General features: G+C 40.7%; 1 protein-coding gene across 4 annotated transcripts in view; it reads left to right on the forward strand.

The window, feature by feature from the left end:
• The window catches only part of CCDC171 (coiled-coil domain containing 171), a 608,461-nt gene that overhangs the window by 563,896 nt on the left and 22,674 nt on the right, over positions 1-21,891 (forward strand). Inside the window, exon 25 of one of the 4 annotated variants that reach the window (XM_033920408.1) lies at positions 11,550-11,698. The exons of the other annotated variants lie outside the window; for them this stretch is intronic. Within the exon in view, the coding sequence (XP_033776299.1) occupies positions 11,550-11,663 (114 nt within the window). The 3' untranslated portion in view covers positions 11,664-11,698. The remainder of the gene's footprint in view (positions 1-11,549; positions 11,699-21,891) is intronic. 4 annotated transcript variants of the gene reach the window in all.

Raw genomic sequence — 21,891 nt, forward strand, 5'->3', positions numbered from 1 at the left:
ATTGGAAGTGAGAATTTGCCAAGAAAATGGTCAGTCCAAGAAACTTGCTGCCCTTCCATCAGGCTACTCCAGTGCAGCAGGAGCTTAATGAAAGTGCTTTTGCTGCCCTGGACTGCCTCCCACCTCTCCTTGTTACATTTGCCTATCTATGCTGCTCCTATATGCTCTCATGGGAGCCTGAGGAAAGCTGGTGCATATGTACACTGATGTATTCACACTGCTTGCCTAAAAAGACACAAACCTCTTCTGCTATTATATCTGTAGGCAGTGTAATCTTTGTCTCTACCTAATGCTATAAATCAGGGGTGTCCAACCTGCGGCCCAAGGGCCACATGCGGCCCCGTAAAGTATTTTGTGCGGCCCCGGTCGAGGATGATGCATTGTTTTCCTCTGCTGCCCCCTGGTGTTTACAGTCTTGCCAGCTCCCTCCTCTATCTTGCTGCAGCATTTGTGCGTTTGTGCGGCCCCAGAAACATTTTTTTCGGCCAATGCGGCCCAGGGAAGCCAAAAAGTTGGACACCCCTGCTATAAATACTGTATGCATAACTCATGGTACATGCTTATTAAGACAGGTTTTTTTAATCCATGTGTCATGTCTCTCTTACAAGGACAGATTCTGTCCCTTCTTTAAATTGTGAAAGTTTTGATTATTTCTTAGGAAAGATTGCTGAATTATGTAACTGCTTTGGACATTGATCTTTTCTTTTTAAAATTATTTATGGCTCCCTTTTATCAAGCTGCATTAGGATTTTTTATCACAGACTTTGGTGGTAAAAGCTCTGCCGCTCATAGAATTCCTATGAGCATAAGAGCTTACCGCAATGACCTGCGATAACCTTAACGCAGCTTGATGAAAGGGGGCCTATAAGCTTTCAAATTTTTTTTTACTAGCATTAAAGCGTGAAACATAGGAATATACACCAATTAGGAAATACAAAATATACTAAAAACAAACATTTTCCAAAAACAAAAGAGAAAAAAAAATCATAGGAGTATATTCCTCCATAAGCCTACAATTAAAATGAGATAGACCATTAGGAAAACAGAGGCATAGTAACTGAAAGCATTTTTAGATAATAAGCGCCTAGTTTTGGATTCTTCAGAGGAACAGTTAGAAATGTATAAGTCTAGGTAGTTATAGTCAGTAATCTATGCTATGCCCTCTATTTTGAGGACAGGGCTGGTATATTCAATTTTGTAAAAAAGAAAAAAAAAACCCACAACTTAACCTTGCATACTAAAAATATATTTAAGCAAACTATCTGCAGTTTTTCAGTTTTGATAACTTTGTGTTGTACCCTTTTCAGTCCACATTTAGACCTGGCCATAAGGTGAGTACAATCTTAGGATCCTTTTTATCAAACCGCTGTAGAGCTTTTTACTGTAGCCCGGTAAGAAAAATGCTCCAACGCTCATTCAATTCCTTTGAGCATTGGAGCATTTACCCTGCTGGCCCATAGTAAAAAGCTGTACTGCGGTTTGATAAAAGGGGGGCCCTAATAATAGGAAGTTTGTTTTGATTTTGAGAGCTTTTTTTCTGCATTTAACATGCTTGAACATACTATTCTTCTAAGCAGACTTTGCTCATGCAGCTTGGATGACACTGTTTTAAATTAGTTGTGTTCTTTTCTTTCTAAATGTTTTCAACTGATAAAATGGGGGAACTACCTGCTCTAAAACACAGAACCAGTGGTAGAGGGTACCTCTGGGAACATTTTATCTCCTTTCTTTAATATTTATTTGGGACCTTTAGACAAGATTGTCATTGATTTTGGCATTTCATATCAGATGTATGCTGATGAAATACAGCTATATATCTCTATTGATTCAGGCCAAGACCATACAGCTAAATCAGCTAAATTACTGCTTATGGGCAGCGGTAAACTTGATGAGAATGAATAAGTTTGAATTCAAACAAATCAGTTATTCAGATTAATTTTTTTATAAAAATCCTCATTGTGATTGACAGCATTTACCAAGTCTGGAAACAATAAGCCTATAGTTTGGATGTACACTTAGATTCAGCTTTTAATGTTAATGTCTAAATACAAATTGTTGCAAAAATCTCCTTTATGAAATTATATTGTATTTGACAAATTAAACAGCATCTCTTGGAAGATATCTTTAAAAATGTTCCCTATTCCTTGATTTCATAAATTGATATTTCCAGAGCAATAAGAATGGTATGCTGAACCTTAGGGTACTCAGTCAATCACAGATTTTTAAATCTCCTCCTTCCAAGAGTCTGCTGCCCCTTTCAGTTTTTCTTTGTGCAGGCAAGCATGAAAGGTGTCTTCTGATCTGCTCAGTTTATTTCTTTTTATTCTGTGATAGTTTTATGGGTTTTTTGCACGTGTCACAATTTTTTTCATGAAATCAGAAATCCCTTTTGATAAGGGGTCTACTCTGCTTGTGTGGAGGGGGCAGATTTTAAATCTGCAACTGACAGGTGTATCCTTTGGGGACCTGTTTCAACCAGCCTTCTGAAGATTAGTGGAGTCCAGGGTCTGTTCCCCTGGTGTTTGCTCGCCCCTTTGACTTGGTCAGGGGATGGAGCACAGGCTGTTTAGGTGCTAGTAGTGTTCCTTCAGGGCGCTCACAGTGCTGGCTGCATTTCATCTCCCTCCCCCCTCCTTTTTGTGAGAGATTGGGAGTGGGTTGAGTGTCAGTCTGAAGATTCCAGCATAGTGGCTGAATGATTGCAAGCAGATGGTCTCGCCAAGAACAGAAACACCTGAGAGGATCTGAAGCAGGCAGCAGCAGCACTATTTCCCCAGCACATGGTCTGTGAGTAACAGGGTTGGGGGGGGGTCTTCAAAAGCTGATTTTAACTGTTTCTACAGCTAGTGCCTTGTTCCCCCTTCCCTGAAATCCTGGGGTTTTTTTTAGACTTTTGGTCAGCCCTGGGGTGATTTTAAGCTGTTTTTTTAAGCACTGAAGTTTACCAGGAGCAGCCATCTTGGATTTTCCCAATATTTTTTTCTCATACTTCTCCAAACCCATCTCATTTTGCTTCCAAAGTGGCAGGGATGAAGTCCACTGACTCTCTAATACCCCTATATCATGCCTTGTTTGCGAAGGATGGGTGGCGGAAGAGCGCCCTTGCACCACATACTACATCAAGTGAAACAGGGAGGCGGGAACTTCATGTTTAGCTCCCACATGGCCTCTGGAGCATGGCATATGGCTTTTGAGCCTGTTAGGGGACTGAAAATTTCCCTAGGAACCCTGGAAAAACAGCACAGCATGCCAAACTGGCGCAGAGGCTCTACAATCAAAGAAGAAATGTCTCTTCCCTTCTAAAGGAGAAGGAGAGTTGCCTACTAAGACCTTCATCCCGAGTTCATTAATCTGCTCTGGCAGGCATAAGCACACAACCAGAATATGCAATATAGGTCCACTGAAGAGCGACCCTTGATGCATGCCTCTTAAGAATCCTCAGAGTGCTTCTTATATGAAAGTGACTCTATTTTTCAGTTAGACAGGTATTCAGTGGACAGAAGTTCAGTTTTGATTACCTTACTGTCTTAAAGCGAGGTCTCTCTGATGGGAGATTCGGCCTCCTATGTTGAAGATCAGGATGGAATCCTGGCTGTGGACCTGGGAGAGGATCCCTTCATATGACAGCTGTTCAAGTCTTCAGCCCTGCCAGACATTATTAGTGAGTCTATTCGTGAGTTCAAGATTTATCCTGCTCAGCCCCAGTCATCTCTGTGCTCTTTTTTAAGCAAGATCCGATCTCAGCCCACGTCCTTTCCATGGCACCCAGACATGAAACTCCTGGTTACAGAGCCCTAGGAGGTCCTGGAAGGCTCCCTCAAAGGGACAAAAGCCATGATTAGGCTGTATCCTATGGCTCAAGAGTTCCAGCAAATGTTTGCTATGACAAAGGTAGACTCCCTGATGGCACAGGTGACTAAACGCACGTCTTTATCCAGTGAGGTTGGAGTCATGCTGAAGGATACACAGGACCGCAAAATGGATATGGTCCTCAGTAGGTAGTTTGAGGTCCTGGCCCTAGGAGTTAAGGCAACATCAACTACTGCTTTTGTAGCACATGCCTACCATTCATGTCTGCGATTCTTGGACTTGACAGCAGCTGAGTCATTATTTCAGCTTATGCTGGCAGGGGTGGACTTTGTGGCTGACACACTTTATGATGTACTTAGAGTCATGGTGAGAATCTCCGCTTATTCCATCTCCACCCAACTTATACTGTAGATTAGACAATGGGTAGGTGATTCAACCTCCAATGCTACATTTAGCAGGCTCCCCTTCAAGGGACATATGCTTTTTGGCAAAGGCCTAGATGATCTTAAGGCCAGTGTGCAAGATCATCCCAAGTCCTTACTGGACAGCAGACCAGAACCAGAGTTCTTTTGGAGAGGGTCTCAACATTTTCCCAGCATACAGAAAATTCTTGAGATTTCACGTGCTGGAGAATCACTGTCAATTTGCAGCACTACCATTTGGGCTTGTAACGGCACCCCGGACATTCACCAAGGCGATGGTGGTGATAACAGCTCATATCCTCAGGGCGGGCTGGCTGGTTCATCCTTAACCTAGACAACTGGCTCATCAGAGCCCCCTCTTGAGAAGAGGGAGAAAGAGCAGTGGCAGCAGTTGTGCAAACTTTGCAGAGTCTGGGCTAGATTATAAACTTTCAAAAGTGCCAATTAGTCCCCTCTCAGTCTTTGGAATACCTGGGACTTCTCTTCAGCCCTGAATAAGAATCTGGTGAGATCTCATTTAGAATATTGTGTACAATTTTGGAGACCACACCTTCCAAAAATATAGAAAGGATGGAGTCATCCAGAGGAAAGCCACTAAAATGGTGGGTGCATGGTCTTCATCATAAGGTTTATGGGGACATACTTAAAGATCTCAATATGTATACTTTAGAGGAAAGGTGGGAGAGGGGAGATATGAAAGAGACGTTTAAATACTCACGTGCCATACATGCGTATGAGTCAAGTCTCTTTCATTTGAAAGGAAGCTGTGGAATGAGAGGGCATAGAATGAAGTTAAGAGGTGATAGGCTCAGGAGTAATCTAAGGAAATACTTTTTTACAGAAAGGGTGGTAGATGCATGGAACAGTCCCTTGGAAGAAGTGGTGAAGACAGAGACTGTGGCTGAATTCAAGAATGCCTGGGATAGGCACGTGGGATCTATTAGAGGAAGAGATAATGGTTACTGTGGATGGGCAGACTAGATGGGCCATTTGGCCTTTGTCTGCCATCATGTTTCTATTGTGGAAGGTTGAGTTTTTCTATCAGAGATATGCAGACAGAAGCTTTGGGGGCAAATTATGAACCTACTCTAGCAGCCAACACCAACAACGTGGCACTACCTATAGGTTACATTACATTACATTACATTACATTACATTACGGATTTCTATTCCGCCTATACCTTGCAGTTCAAGGCGGATTACAAAAGATTTGACTGGACATTTCCAGTGATGATCACATTACAGAGGATTTTACTGGACATTTTCCAGTGAGGATACAAATTTATTTTTTTTTATTTTTTTTATTTTTTTAGGTTCTGGACTCAATGATGGCTACCATAGAAGTAGTGTCCTGGGTAAGGGCGCATATGTGTCAACTTCAGGATGCACTGTTGTTTTGTTGATCTCCCCAGAGAGACACCCTACAGGCCTCTCTACCCTGGATGGAGGCAGCCTGCCACTGCCACAGCATGAGCTGGTAGCTCCACCCACAGTCTCTAGCAAAAGAAATGCCACTTCAGATAGATTCCTGGGTCACACTGATAGTGGATACCAGGCTGTTCAGCTGGCGGGGGGGGGGGGGGGCACACTGCAGTGGTTGCCTAGTACAAGGGAAATGGACACCATCCCAGTGGACCTAGGAGAGTGGTTAGTGGCCTTGTTGGTGTTCCGAGACATTGTAGGATGTTGGGGGCATCCGACATTCGATCTGATGTCATCAGCATACAACAAGAAAGTACCTCAGTTTTTCATCCAAATATACGAGACCTGAAGTGCAGGATTGGATGCCCTGGTGCAACCATGGCCAAAGTCTGTACTGCTATATGTGTTTCCTCCATGGCTACTAATAGGCTGGGTGTTCCGTCATATTGAATCTCACCCAGGGAGGTGATCATCGTGGCCCTGGATTGGCCCATGCATCCTTGAAATGTGGATCTGGTATGCCTACAAGTGGACAAATATCTTCAGCTCCAGGTGTATCCAGACTTCCTCACAGAGGGGCCAATTACTCTAGAAGATCTGGGTCACTTCAGTCTTACAGCATGGCTCTTGAGTGTGCGGTGCTAGCCAAGAAAGGATATTTAGAAGTGGTCATTACCACTCTGCTGAAGGCCAAGAACACATACATTCATTCAGCATTTGCCAAGGCATGGGATACTTTTCACACTAGTGCAATAAGGAGAATCTGGAGCCCAACAAAGCCCCAATATTGTCGGTACTGGCCTTCCTTTAAGAAGATGCCCAAAAGGTTAATCTACCGAAAACTACAGACCATTTAATATAATGGTAGTTTTACAAATGAAGGAAAGATCTCAGAGTTGCCACTCCCAGGATAATATTGTTATTGTCCGGAAGGGAATTGTGGCTTGTGGTATCTTTCATTGATCAACCTTCATTGTTAATTTGTAGTAATGTAATTATTCTTTAAATTTACTTTAAAAATTATTGAATACTACCACTCTAAACTAGTTTCTCATTTTCTTTAGGGAGTATTTAACCTATAAATTTTTCTTAGTTTTTTCTTATTTTTTGTGCAAAAATGCTTAAAGTGCAAATATTTCCTAAAGTGGCTAGTACAAATCTAGCTTATTTATCTGAATATGCTGTGCAAAATAGCAAAGATAACAAAAATAAAACATCATGAAAAAGGCCTAAAACTGGCACTTATCTGTTGAACATGATGTATCAGAGAAACGGCACATTCATCTAGCCGTAAGATTAGTATTGGTGTTCCTTACAGTGCAGTTGGCAGACTTGTCTTGCTTTAGAGGCCGAAAGAAGTGGGTCTTCCTGGCTGCTAACCAAGACATTATTAGATTCTTCAAAGGAGCTCTGAGACTCAGGCTGCCAATCTGAGATGGAATTTCAACATTGTATTAGAGGGTCTTCAGAGGGCACCATATGTGCCTTTGGAGGAAGCTTCTCTCATGGATTTGATGATCAAAGTGGTGACTCAGGTGTGCAAGCTTTGTCATGCAGGGAACTCTTTCTGAGGATCACGGAAATGGAGGTGACCTTGCATACAGTACATTCCTTTTGACAAAGGTTGTTTCAGCATTTTACATCAACCAGAAAGTCAGGCTACCAGCCTTTCAACCTATGGGTTCTAAGAAGAAAGACAAGGCTTTAAAGCTGCTGGACGTCTGAATAATTCACTTGTGTTATCTAGAAGTAACTAATGAGTTTCGTCTATCAGTCCATCTCTTTGTCCTAACCAAAGAATCAACCTGAGTCAGACCAGCCTCTAATGCCAGCATTTTCCAGTGGATTCAGACAGTGATCTCAACCTACACTGTGGCAAACAACCACTGGTGTTATTTAAAGCACATTTGATCAGAGTAGTAGCCTCCTCAGGTAGAATTGAGGGTGATTCCTCCGGAGGAGAGATGTAGATCTGCGACATGGTCTTCGCTACACACTTTCACTAAATTCTATAGGGTGGATGTGGCAGTGCATGAGGATTCTACTTTTGGATCCTCAGTACTGAAAGCAGGCTTATCTCTCCTACATCCCTGAGGTTTAGCATACCATTCCTATTATACTAGAAAAAGAGATTAGGTTCTTACCATGATAATATCTTTTCCAGTAGATAGGAATGGCATGCTGACACCCCCCCCACACCTGATAATTTCTGATGCGCCTGTTTCTGCCTTATGCTTCATGGTCCCCTCCATAGCTAAGACTTCTCTGCTGCTTGGACTATGGGTTCAGAATCAGTTTGCAAACAGAATCTCAAGACATAATTGAGGTCCACTAATATTCAAACTGTTGCTTTTATTTGATGTGTTTTACTGCTCAGTGGCAATGTTCACTTGTACATTACAGTTTCATTATTGACTGTTATAATGTTATAGAAGCATATCAGAATTTTGGTTTTAAGGAGTTCCCCGTGTCCTTCCATTTCCTGTCTACTCTAGAGCTCTTGCATGCTTTGGAATGAACTGAAATGGGCAGCAGACTCCTGGGAGAAGGAGGAGGTTGCAAAAGCTATGATTGACATCTTTCTGCAGTATGCTCATGAGAATTGACAAAGTACCCTAAGGTTCAGCATACCATTCCTATCTACTGGAAAAGATATTATCAAGGTATGAACCTAATCTCTTTTTATAACTCATTATAGAGTCTTTTTATTAAGATGTAGCAAAATGTGGCCTTAGTTTCTTTGGGTCTTTCCTTTGCATTGTCATTTTTACCACAGCAGTAAAATGACTGATTTTTCTTTCTTCTTTTTTTTGTATCAATGACTTTGCACTAATGTTGCCATTATTGTGCAGCCATTTTTTAAAATTACCACTTGAGCACTTACCGCCACCCATTTTGTAGGTGGTAAAGTCTCACATGGTATTCCTACACTAATATAGATGCACTAACTGTTTAGCACATGAACACCCACTTTCTGTCCTTGAACATGCTCCCTCAAAAAAAAAATAATAATGTGCAGTTAGTTCATGCATATTTGGAAATTACTGCAAGACTCCTGAGTGTATCCTGCAGTATGCCATTTCAAGCTTCAATAGGCGGGACTTTGAGGAGGAATGGATATAGCTGACATGGGGCTAGTTGTCTTTGGGATGACATGGAGAGATTGAATAGTGGTGCTGGCCTTTATCTTTACTCTTGGTCTTCCTCAGTAAATACTAATGCCTATATTTTTCCTCAGCAACATGCATTTCCCTTGAAAAATGAGGAATACAAGTTGGTGGAGGTGACCCACCCATTGACACATTCTCACTACTTCCTCTTCATGTCCTCATGACAGTTCCTTGCCATATGAACATGGTATGGATCTGCATGTGCACAACATAAAGGTGGAATTGTCCCAATCAGAATGGTGCACAAAAAAATGTCTTTCAACTCATCTGATGAATCCAAATGCCTTTATTCTTCCAAAATTCATAAAATGACTTTATGACTCGACATGCGCATGTTTCGGCCCAAGCGGCCTGCCTCAGGAGTCTTATAATAATAATAATAACAGTTTATATACCGCAATACCGTTAAGTTCTATGCGGTTTACAGAAGATTAGTGGGGTACAAGTTGAGTTTGACGTACAAGTTGAGTTAACTTAAGGGATGTGGGAACAATGGGGAAAAGGGCAAGAGAGGGGAAGGAGGGAAGTGGGTCAGCTGTCTAGGTATTTCAGGAATAGGTGAGTTTTGAGGCGTTTCCTGAATACCTCAGAAGTGGTGGGCAATAGGAGTTGTTCTAGGTCTTTACCCCATAGGGCAGCCTGATGTGAGAGAAGATGCTCATGGTGTTTTTTTAGTTTGCATCCTCTAACCGGGGGAGAAACGAAGTGCGAGTGGGAGCTTCTCTTGTGTTTGTTGGCTGAGAAGGAGAATAGATCAGTGATGTATTTAGGGGTTAGTCGCAGCGTTCGGCAACGCGATACATTTCTCCAAAGCAGCATTTAGTGAGATTGTGCACTTTTTATACAGTTGAAGACTCATAAGACTCCTGAGGCAGGCCGCTTGGGCCGAAACATGAGCATGGCGAGTCATAGAGTCATTTTATGAATTTTAGAAAAATAAAGGCATTTGGATTCATCAGATGAGTTGAAAGACATTTTTTTGTGCACCATTCTGATTGGGACAATTCCACCTTTATGTTGTGCACATGCAGATCCATACCATGTTCATATGGCAAGGAACTGTCATGAGGACATGAAGAGGAAGTAGTGAGAATGTGTCAATGGGTGGGTCACCTCCACCAACTTGTATTCCTCATTTTTCAAGGGAAATGCATGTTGCTGAGGAAAAATATAGGCATTAGTATTTACTGAGGAAGACCAAGAGTAAAGATAAAGGCCAGCACCACTATTCAATCTCTCCATGTCATCCCAAAGACAACTAGCCCCATGTCAGCTATATCCATTCCTCCTCAAAGTCCCGCCTATTGAAGCTTGAAATGGCATACTGCAGGATACACTCAGGAGTCTTGCAGTAATTTCCAAATATGCATGAACTAACTGCACATTATTATTTTTTTTTTGAGGGAGCATGTTCAAGGACAGAAAGTGGGTGTTCATGTGCTAAACAGTTAGTGCATCTATATTAGTGTAGGAATACCATGTGAGACTTTACCACCTACAAAATGGGTGGCGGTAAGTGCTCAAGTGGTAATTTTAAAAAATGGCTGCACAATAATGGCAACATTAGTGCAAAGTCATTGATACAAAAAAAAGAAGAAAGAAAAATCAGTCATTTTACTGCTGTGGTAAAAATGACAATGCAAAGGAAAGACCCAAAGAAACTAAGGCCACATTTTGCTACATCTTAATAAAAAGACTCTATAATGAGTTATAAAAAGAGATTAGGTTCATACCTTGATAATATCTTTTGTGCACCATTCTGATTGGGACAATTCCACCTTTGTGTTGTGCTTTTGAGATTGTAGTTTTGTTTCCCCTGTTTTATCCTTGTGGATCTGCATGTGTACATGACATCAGTTTTAAAATGGCTTTTATATATCTCTGCCCATTTTCACATGTAAAAATTGCTATTTATACTTGAGGATGCTTCTAAAATAAGAGCCTATATATAGGAGTACCATCAAGTGTGATTTGAAAATTTCAACTTGTATAAAACACAACTGGTAGATTGATAAGTTTCAAGTTTTATTAGGATTTTATATACTGCCTATCAAGGTTATCTAAGCGGTTTTACAATCAGGTACTCAAAAGTAACAAAGTTCTGCAGAAAGGATTACCCTAACTGTGATCTCCGTTAGATCTCAAATAAATTTCAAGTCATTTGTCAAATTTAGCTTGTATTATTTAATATTTTGAATAGTATGAGTCATATCTATAATAATTTTATTAATCACATTAATTCAGTTATTTATTTATATTGCAAGTTATAATATATACATATACCTAACTATAGCTTTTTGTTTGACAAAAGGGCCCATCTTAGTATAACCAGTTAGTATAATACCATTAATATGTTGTTCCCTGCAGCATATAATGTGTGCTAACTGCTAGTAAATGACCCCGTCAGCAAGTTCTCGTTCAAATTAATAAAGGTAGCATATTGCAAACTGAGGCAGCACACAAAAGGTGCTTTCTAAAGAAAATCTGATTGATTTTTGGCAGTCTGTTAAAATGTAACCCTTTGAATGGCTATTTAAATATTATTGCTATTGATCTTTGCTGGAAATTTTTAGCTGTTTTCTTGTTCTAGTTTTTATTATGTTTTTCTATTATTTATTCTGTTTCTATTAAGAATTTTATCTTTTTATTATTTTAATATGTGTTTAAGCTGCATACCCTAGTGACTGAACTTGCTGGCTATGCTGATTGGCTCTTTTTCTCACAGGTAGGATCCCAGTTGGTTGTTGGAAAGAGCCAATCAGCATGCAGCCAACTATTGCAGGAGAAGAGAGAGAAAACATCCAGTGCTGAATTAGCAGCAGGAACTATGAGCTACTGACCAAATAACTGAATTCTGTTTTGGGAAAGATTCAGGTATGCTGATTCTGCAGCTATATATAAATTGTGTACCAACGTGCTAAATCTGTAGTTTCTATTGTGCTTGCATCCAACCAACTTTTATAATTGTGAATGCAAATTTGCCTAATGAATGACTAATTGAAAAACTGAATAGCAAAATATGAAAATACATTTATAAGTTGCCCTGTCACCAACAAAGTTATCCATCCACCCACAATGCTCTACTACACAGTAACTAATTTTCCTATAGTAAGTCTAATTAGGGAAGACAACTAAACAGGCATTGTTGCACACCTTTCTAAACATAAAATAATTTGTTACCAACTTATTTTTTTCAAAATAGCATTGATGGGCAATGTATGAAAAAGCACACCTCTGAGTATTTGCATATACTCTCTTCCCTCCCTATTTGCAGTGATTAAATGCAAAGCCGACCTGTGAATAACTTTAGGGCCACTCTAACCCACCTCCCTGACCTCTCTACTTACTTTTTAAAGCCTGGTGGTTTAGCGGTGAAGCAGGGCAGGAGCAATCTTCCTACGTTCCTACCCCATGCAGAGCCGCAAACAAAAATGGTTGCCTTGAGTTCCCACTGTAATCTCGTGAGACCATGTGAACTCACGGCAGCCATTTTTGATTGCAGCTCTGCATAGGGTAGGAGTGTAGGAAGATTACTTCTACCCTGCTTCACCGCTAGACCACCAGGCTTTAAAAAAGCAAGTGGAGAGGTCCGGGAGGCAGTGTGCCTCAACGAGATGAAAACCGTGAATAATCAGTCATGAGTGCTGAACCCCCAAATATGGAGAATGATCTGTATAACTTCTGCAGATGAAGAGGAATTATCCAAAAATCCTGATGATGCATGGGGAGGAGCCTAAGGCCTGCATTACAGATAGCGGCAGCCGGTGGAGGAACAGGGTAGCAAGGGCTGAGGGGGCCAAGGGAGGGTGATCTCCGCTGGCAGGAGGGAGTGGGCATCCCTCCTGCCATATTTAATAGGTTGGCGGTGGGGGGAAGGGTTTATGGTGACAGGAAGGAGTGGGCATCCCTCCTGCCATTTGTTGGCATCAGCGGCATTGGTGGGGAGGGAGGGGGCATTTTGTCGGGGAGGAGGATTTTTTTATTTTATTGGGCAGATATTTTGCGAATGTAATACATGCAAAATATCTGTGCCATTAAAAAAACCTCCTTTAGAAAATACAGGGATAATACTAGTTGAAAGCGGAGGGAAGTCAGAAAGTACTTATGTCGAAAAATATATGTGAACTGACCTCACTTAAAGATAATGACCTGTCTATGGAGAGTGATCAAAAAATTGTAAGTTGCTCAGAGACGTGAAACTCTACAAGGAAGGTGTACACCCTCCTAGTGTTGGTACAGAGTTTACCTTCCAGTCATTGCAGCTATTTCAATAATGATCACGCTCCAAGCCAGAATTCAAAAAGAGTAAAGAAATGTCACAGTCTTTCAAAACACTTCAAAACTTTTGAAAGACTGACATTTCTTTACTCCTTTTGAATTCTGGCTTGGAGCGTGATCATTATTGAAATAGCTGCAATGACTGGAAGGTAAACTCTGTACCAACACTAAGAGGGTGTACACCTTCCTTGTAGAGTTTCATGTCTCTGAGCAACTTACAATTTTTTGATCACTCTCCATAGACAGGTCATTATCTTTAAGTGAGGTCAGTTCACATTAAAAAAACCTTGGCAGAAGCCCTGACTGCAGTGACAGAAGGCAGCTTCTCCTGTCACTACTTTCAGGGCTCTGCACTGACTCAATCGCTCACTGAGCGGGTGGGTGAGTTTGTGTGCAAATCAACATCAAAGCAAGTGTCATAAGGCGGTAAGAGGGGCCAAAAGAGACTACAAAGAAAAAATAGCCAAGGAGGCTAAAAACTTTAAGCCGTTCTTTCGATATATTAAAGGGAAACAACCCGCGAAGGAAGCAGTGGGGCCGTTAGATGACCAGGGAATAAAGGGAGTACTAAAGGAGAACAAAGTCATCGCTGACAAACTGAACACATTTTCTCCGTCCGTATTTACTGAACAGGATATATCCAATATACCGGAAGCCGATAGGCTATACACAGGAAACTGATCTAGAAGAGATATGCAGACAGATTGATAGGCTTAAAAATGATAAATCCCCGGAACTGGATGGCATCCACCCGAGGGGAATCAAGGAACTGAAAGGGGTTATAGCTGAACTGCTCCAACTAATAGCCAATCTGTCGATCAAATCAGAAAAGATTTGAGAAGATTGGAAAGTGGCGAATGTTATGCCGATCTTCAAGAAAGTTTTGAAGGGAGAACCGGGAAACTACAGACCAGTGAGTCTGACTTCGGTACCGGGAAAGATGGTAGAGGCGCTGATAAAGAGTCACATCATCGATCACCTTGACGGACACAAACTGATGAGGACCAGCCAGCACGGCTTCAGCAAAGGAAAATCTTGCTAGACAAACTTACTGCACTTCTTTGAAGGAGTAAATGGGCAGATAGACAAGAATGACCCAGTCGACATCGTATATCTAGATTTTCAGAAGGCGTTCGACAAGGTTCCTCATGAACGTCTACTTTGAAAAATTGTGAGCCATGGAATCGAGGGTGATATTCTCACGTGGATTAAAAACTGGTTGGTGGATAGGAAACAGAGAGTGGGGGTGAATAGATAATACTAGGACTGGAAAAGCATCACGAGAGGAGTGCCACAGGGTTCAGTGCTCGGGCCTGTGCTCTTCAACATATTTATAAACGACCTAGAAACTGGCATGACGAGTGAGGTGATTAAATTTGCAACAATACAAAGTTATTCAGAGTAGTGAGGACACAGAAGAATTGTGAAGACCTACAAAGAGACATAAATATGCTTGAGGAATGGGCCGCAAAATGATAAATGAGGTTCAACATGGATAAGTGCAAGGTGATGCATGTTGGTAACAAAAATCATATGCACGAATACAGAATATCCAGTGCTATACTCGGAGAGAGCCCCCAGGAAAGAGACTTGGGAGTACTTATAGACAAGTCAATGAAACTGTCCGCGCAATGTGTGGCAATGGCAAAAAGGGCAAACAGAATGCTAGGAATGGTTAAGAAGGGGATCACAAACAGATCTGAAAAGGTTGCCATACTGTTATACCGGGCTATGGTACGCCCCCACCTGGAATATTGCATCCAACACTAGTTGCCGTACTTGAAAAAGTACAAAGTACTACTCAACAGGGTCCAGAGAAGAGTGATTAAAATGGTTAAGGGACTGGGGGAGTTGCTGTACAACAAGAGGCTAGAGAAACCGGGCCTCTTCTCCCTTGAAAACAGAAGACTGAGAGGGGACATGATCGAAACATTCAAGATATTGAAGGGAACTAATTTAGTAGAGAAAGAGAGATTATTTATCCTCTCCAAGGTGAAGAGAACGAGAGGGCACTCGCTAAAGTTAAAAGGGAAAAGATTCCATACAAATGTAAGGAAGTTCTTCTTCACCAAGAGAGTGGTAGAAATCTGGAACGCTCTTCCAGAGTCTGTTATAGGGGAAAGCACCCTTCAGGAATTCAAGATAAGGTTGAATGAGTTCCTACTGGAACAGAACATATGCAAGTAAGGCTAGACTCAAAAAGGACACTGATTTTTGACCTAAGGGCCGCCGCGTGAGCTGACTGCTGGGTATGATGAACCACTGGTCTGACCCAGCAGCGGCAAATCTTATGCTGTTATGATAGTGAATCAATCGTTGTTTAAAAATCAGCTAGAGAATCGGCCAACAGCAATTGAGTCGCTATCTTTAGTGAATTTGGGCCTAAGCTATTAATCAGATTTGCTAATTCAAACATTAAGAATGACAGCAGAGAGTGTCTCTGGTGGCACGCAAGTATATCCTAAGAAATTGGAAGCAACCTGGGCCATTGATGACAGAGTGGAAAAATTAAGTGTATGTATTGCTCCGCATGGAGCGCTTGGATGTTAAAAGAGCATCACCTGCAGCCTGGCTGTGATTTACACAAATCTGGGCTCTGGTGTGGGATAATTTGCCTCCTAGAGCCTGAAGTTATTTGTTGAATATGTAAAATTTGTGTGGGGGAGGGGGATGGGATGGGAGTGGAAGTGGGTGGGAATTGTCTATATATACTCTGTGGCATCACCATGAAGGATAAACATGTGTGGCCCACTCTGCATTATACTGAGTTCTTGGCTATTTTATTTTGAAAATTTAATAAAGAAGTTTGAACCAAAAGAATGGCAGCAGAATAGACTCCTGGAGAGCATGACTTAGGAGATCCCAGGGATATGAAATATCTGTTTTCAGATATGCTTGGTGCAAACTTGCCTCCAGAAAAAATATAACCTACTCATATACTCAGGTTCTGATACTAGCCATTGTCGAATATATCCCACAACACAGAGGAAACACAACCCCACATGTGAAAATGTAAGACAAAAAAAGGAGTGGGGAAGGACTCAGTCAACCACCTCTAGGGATAATCAATTTATTGAAAATATATATGAAGAACTGGCACTCCAATAAATATTTCTGTCACGGGCTACATCTAATTTAATTGTAGCCGGAGATTTCAATGATGGTCATGGATCCATTATTGGATAAACAACCTAGTAAGCAGATGAAATCACTAGGTCTACTCTAGATAATCTTGTGCAAGCCTGTGGATATGGCGGATTCTTCATTTTAATGCTCGTGAATTTTCTTTCTGCTCACATGTTCATAAATCATTTTCAAGAATTGATTACATTATTGTGTCAGATAATTTAATTCAACAGGTTATAAAAGCCAACATAGATCCTATCCTTTTGACTGATCATGCTGGAATTTCGATAGAGTTTCAGTTTGCTGAAAAAGATTCTATTAGACCTGTTTGAATCTGCAAGCAATGTATTATTAAATCTCCAAACTTTCTTGAGGAAATTCAAATAAAAATGAATGAGTATTTTCAACTCAACACCTCGGAGGAAGTCTCTTTGGAAACCATTTGGGATGCTTTCAAAACTACATTGAGAGGGCAAATAATTTCATATTCAGCGCACATTAGGAAACAACTAAAATTGGAATTTTCTCATTTGGAACAAACTATCTTTACTCAAAATGGGAACAAAATACTTTACAGGCCCTTTTGAAAGCTAAATATAAATATAATGAGATTTCCTCACAATTTGCTAGGAAAGATTTGTTTTCTCAGCAGGCTTTGTATTATGGAAACTCGAATAAAGTGGGAAGATTATTAGCTAATTATCTTAAAGCTAAAAAAATAAAAGTAAAGATTAGGGCCATTAAAGATGAGACGGGTACAACTCATACTCAAATTGGAAATATATTAAAACAATTTTTGGAGTATTACAAGGCTTTATATTCTTGAGTTTTATTCAAATAAAGAAATTGAGGGTTTAGAATTTTTTAAAGTTAATTCATGGGCCAAAAATTCTCGAGCATATAAAAGGAAATCTTGAAGCGCCTATATCACTTAAGGAACTCCAGGCAGCATTGAAGTCCCTCAGAGTTGGATATGCTCTGGGTAGTGATGGATTTACAGTGGAGTTTTTCAAATCATTCCAAATTATACTATTACCTCATCTTCTAAATTTATATCAGTCACAACTGACTAAAGGTTATATTTCAGGTACTATGGAGGAATCTTTAACCATTGTTTTGCCGAAGCCAAATAAAGATCCTCCTTTTGGTTTCAAACTACAGTAGACCTAGTGATTTCATCTGCTTACTAGGTTGTTTATCCGATAATGGATCCATGACCATCATTGAAATCTCCGGCTACAATTAAATTAGATGTAGCCCGTGACAGAAATATTTATTGGAGTGCCAGTCTTTAATTAATGTGGATGGAAAACTCCTTGCTAAGCTATTAGCTTTAAGATTAGCCAAAGCTCTCTCCCTTATATGATCGGTATGCACCAAATTGGTTTCGTTGCTCAAAGACATACTTCAAATAATATTAGATTGGCATTTCATATGCTAAGTTTATCAAAAACAATGAATGATCTGGCTTTCTATGTCTCTTTGGATGCAGAGAAGGCCTTTGATCGTATGGAATGGACTTTCATGTATTCATGAAGCGATAGATTGATTTGGTATAGGCTCCAGATTTATTCAAATGATTCAAACCTTGTATAGTTCCCCCTCAGCCAGGCTATTTATTAATAATACATTTTCTGAATGTTTTTGTCTGAAAAGGGGAGTTAGACAAGGATGTCCCTTATCTCCTTTGCTTTTTGACATTGTTCTGGAGCCCTTGTTGTTGGCTATACAGCAGGCAAAGGAGATACAGGGGATTCCTTATAAGAACATAAGCAGTGCCTCTGCTGGGTCAGACCAGAGGTCCAACATGCCCAGCAGTCAGTTCACGCGGCAGCCCATCAGGTCCAGGACCTGCGTAGTAATCATCTATCTGTACCCTTCAATCCCCTTCTCCTTCAGGAAATCATCCAATCCTCTATCTTTATCCTTCAATCCCCTTTTCCTTCAGGAAATCATCCAGTCCCTTCTTGAAACCCAGTAGTGTACTCTGTCGTATCACACCCTCTGGAAACGCGTTCCAGGTGTCCACCACCCTTTGGGTGAAGAAGAACTTCCTAGCATTGGTTTTAAATCTGTTCCCTCTTAATTTTTCCAAATGCCCTCTCGTTCTTGTAGTTTTCGAAAGTTTAAAAAATCTGTCCCTCTCCATTTTCTCCATGCCCTTCATAATCTTGTAAGTCTCTATCATGTCCCCTCTAAGCATCCACTTCTCCAGGGAAAAGAGGCCCAGTTTCTCTAATCTTTCAGCATATGAAAGGTTGGGAATATAAGATCTCTGCTTATGCAGATGATATCTTGCTTCATCTGAAAAATCCTGAATCTACCATTCTGCATTTACTTGAATTGATTGATAGATTTGGCAAATTTTCTGGATACAAAATAAATTGGACCAAATTGAAGGTTCTTCCATTAAATGTACATTGTGCAAAAAGACTATGTGATCCATTCCCATTCCTTTGGAAGGAAGAGGGTATAAAATATTTAGGTTATTATGATTCAAAATACATTGGAAGACACAATGACAGTAAATTAAAAATCTTTATTGCTGAAAGTCAAAGAAATGTGTGAGCATTGGAACCCATTACATCTCTCTTGGTGGGGGAGTACAAACTGTCAAGATGATGATTTTGCCTGTAGTTTGCTACCAGATGAGTATGTTGACAGTTTATTTTCAGGGGTCCTTTTATAAGAAATTGAATGGAATTCTCACTAAATTTATTTGGCTGGGTAAAACGGCTAGAATAGCTTTAATATCTTTGCAAAAACCAATTGCGGCGGGGGGGGGGGGGGTAAATTTCCCAAATTTTTATAGATACCATCAAGCTTTCATACTGCGTCAGGGAATGTATTGGATCCTTCCTGAAGTTTTGGAGCATCTTCTGGACTGGCTTTACTTAGAATGGCAACTTATGTCCCCATTACGGTAATTTAGCTCTCTTTAGTTTATTGTCCCATTACAGTTATGTCATATATTGAGTATTAAGTTACCCAGAATTTATAAGGACAATAGCATTCTTTTTACCACCTAGAAAACCTTAAAATTTATTGATAATTTAACATCTATATCAGTACAACAATCCACATGTCAATCCTTATGGTTGAACTCCAAGATTCAAATTGGCGATGCTAAGATCCTCTGGAAACATTGGATGCAGGCAGGTATACGTACTTTAGATGAAGTGTTATCAAATGGGAAAATGCTTGATTTTTCACAACTGCAACAATCATTTGGCATTGCAAAGTCTCAAACATATAAGTGGTTGCAGTTGAAGTAGGCCATTCAGAAGGGGCTCCCTGATTGGCGCAATTTTAAAAATCAGTATAGTTTGCTGGGTCTATGCTTCCAGATAGATTAGCTAGGGCATCAGGCAGCCAAGTGGTATAAATTAATATCTAAGCATCTGAATAAAAAACCTAAAACTAGTTTAAGAGACATTTGGAGCATTGAGATAAAGCAACAAATTTCTGCTACTCAATGGCTACATATTTGGACTTAGAGGATGAGATGTACAGCGTCAGCATCTATAAGACAAACATGATTTTTTTGTTGCACAGAAGTTTTGGGACCCCTGTTAATTACAAAAGTTAGATAGTTCAAAATCTAATAGATGTTGGCACTGTCATCTAGACATAGGGACACTGAATCATCTGTTGTTCTATTGTCCTTTGATACTTAACTTTTGGAAATCTATTTGATTCTGGAGACTGTGGTTCCGCTGTCGTATGAAGCGGTAATCTGAGGACATTGTTATCTCCTACACCTCCAATAGGTAGACATAAAAGCAGATTACTTGGTATAATGATTGGGGTAGCCATGCAAATGGTTACTAAAAATTGGAAGAATTTTGACAGATTAAATTTCACTTTTTGGTGGAATTCATTATGCTTGTGTTATAAATACAAGAAAATTAATTCTGAACTAATGGATAATAACAAGTTGTTTAAACTGACGTGGGGTCCATTGACCAATTTTATCAATCTTAATTAAATAGTTTATTCCCTTATTTCCGGTTTGATTTGCACATCCAGGGAAGAGGGGTGGGTGGGAGGGAGAGGGATGTTATATTTGGATTTGTTTATTAATTACATATATGTATTGTTGTATGATGTATTGAATACATTGGAATTAGAGTGGGTGAGAGGGGGGTGAAAATGGTTTCTCATATATTTATTGATTGATGTAAGTGCTGTTTTTCAAATTACTGCTATGTATTCCTTTATGCACATATATAACAATACACAAAAATATACAGGTCTAACAAAAGAGTCAGTCCTTTTTGTAATGGACCCCAACACAGTCTGTGTTTCAGCTATAAAAGCCTCCCTCAGGAGTTTATAAAAATAGCCCAGTAGATGGCGCCAAGGTACAGGAAATAAAGCCAAAAAGGCATTCTCTTAGGGCTAGATTCACAAAGCCTACCTTTGCTGGGTGATCCATGGCTGATCCGTTTACGAGTCTTCTTGGGCGATCGATTCAGTAAGCCTCCTCATGCAAATTAATGCAATCGGAGGCACGCCCACACAGTCACTGAATGGATAGCTACAGAGCGATCAGGACGCATACGCAGATCCATCTTATTTTCCTGTAGATGGTCCATGCATGTTGTTGGCTCTCAGCACAAGCGTGGGAGGGGGGGGGATCGAGGAGGCTAGAGCCAAGGTCGTCAGTATAGGACATGAAGGAGATCAACCGGGGCTGGTGGCGAGAAGTGCAGCCCTGCTTTAACCTGCGGGTTAAAAACACGGGCTCACAGAGGTGCATGGCCGAAGAGAGCAGGGCGGCATGGCGGAATAGGGCAGAGAGGCAAGGGGGGAAGAGAGGAGAGCGACAGAGAGCTGGGCACTTTTTTGATAGTTTCAGGGCTGCAGGGCTAGGATTTCAGGCAGAGAGCTGGACAGTCGGAACGGAGGTGAGCGACTGGTCCCCAGCAGTTGCTTCTTTTGATCGGTCAGCCCAGTCGGTGTTCCTGAAGTTTTCTTTTGTGAATCGCTTCCTTCCTACGTTTGCATGCCATTCCCCCTCATTTGCATACGCAGATCGGATCGGGCAGGAATCGGATTGGGAGTAAGGTTAGTGAATGGGGCGGGGTCTCAAAGTGATCGCAAACCGATCGGTACACGATCAGTTTGCTTAGTGAATCTAGCCCTTAGTGTCCTGTTAGGAGCCTGCTGCTCAACGTGGTTCTAAGTACGAAAAAGAAAAATGCTGCAAGCTTCTGCAGCGACACCATTCGGCTCAAGCAGAATCTCACAGCGTTTTTCTTTTTTGTACTTGGAACCATGTTGAGCAGCAAGCTCCTAACAGGACACTAATGGGCATTATCTCCTTGTGGTGTTGCAATATAAGTCAAATTTATAACTTTGTTAAATTTATATGTACCTAATGAACATCAAGGGGCTATTTATGATAAGCTTACCACAGTTTTGGTTAGGAATGCTTTAATTTTACTTGCAATCCTAAGTTTGATAACTTGACTAGGGAAGTTCGATATGCTTAATGAAAGAGTTTACAGCTGGAAAAGTTTCTGACTCACTGGGGATTATACATAGTACTCACCAAATTCAAGGACAGACTGGTGGCTGGGTGATAAAACAGGTTATGAGTGAGGTATCAGTGATAAAGTTTATGTCGCTGCACTTCGTCTGATTATGCTTTTGCGGTT

Source organism: Geotrypetes seraphini, chromosome 1 (genome assembly GCF_902459505.1).
Source record: "Geotrypetes seraphini chromosome 1, aGeoSer1.1, whole genome shotgun sequence".
Classification (NCBI taxonomy): Eukaryota; Metazoa; Chordata; class Amphibia; order Gymnophiona; family Dermophiidae; genus Geotrypetes; species Geotrypetes seraphini.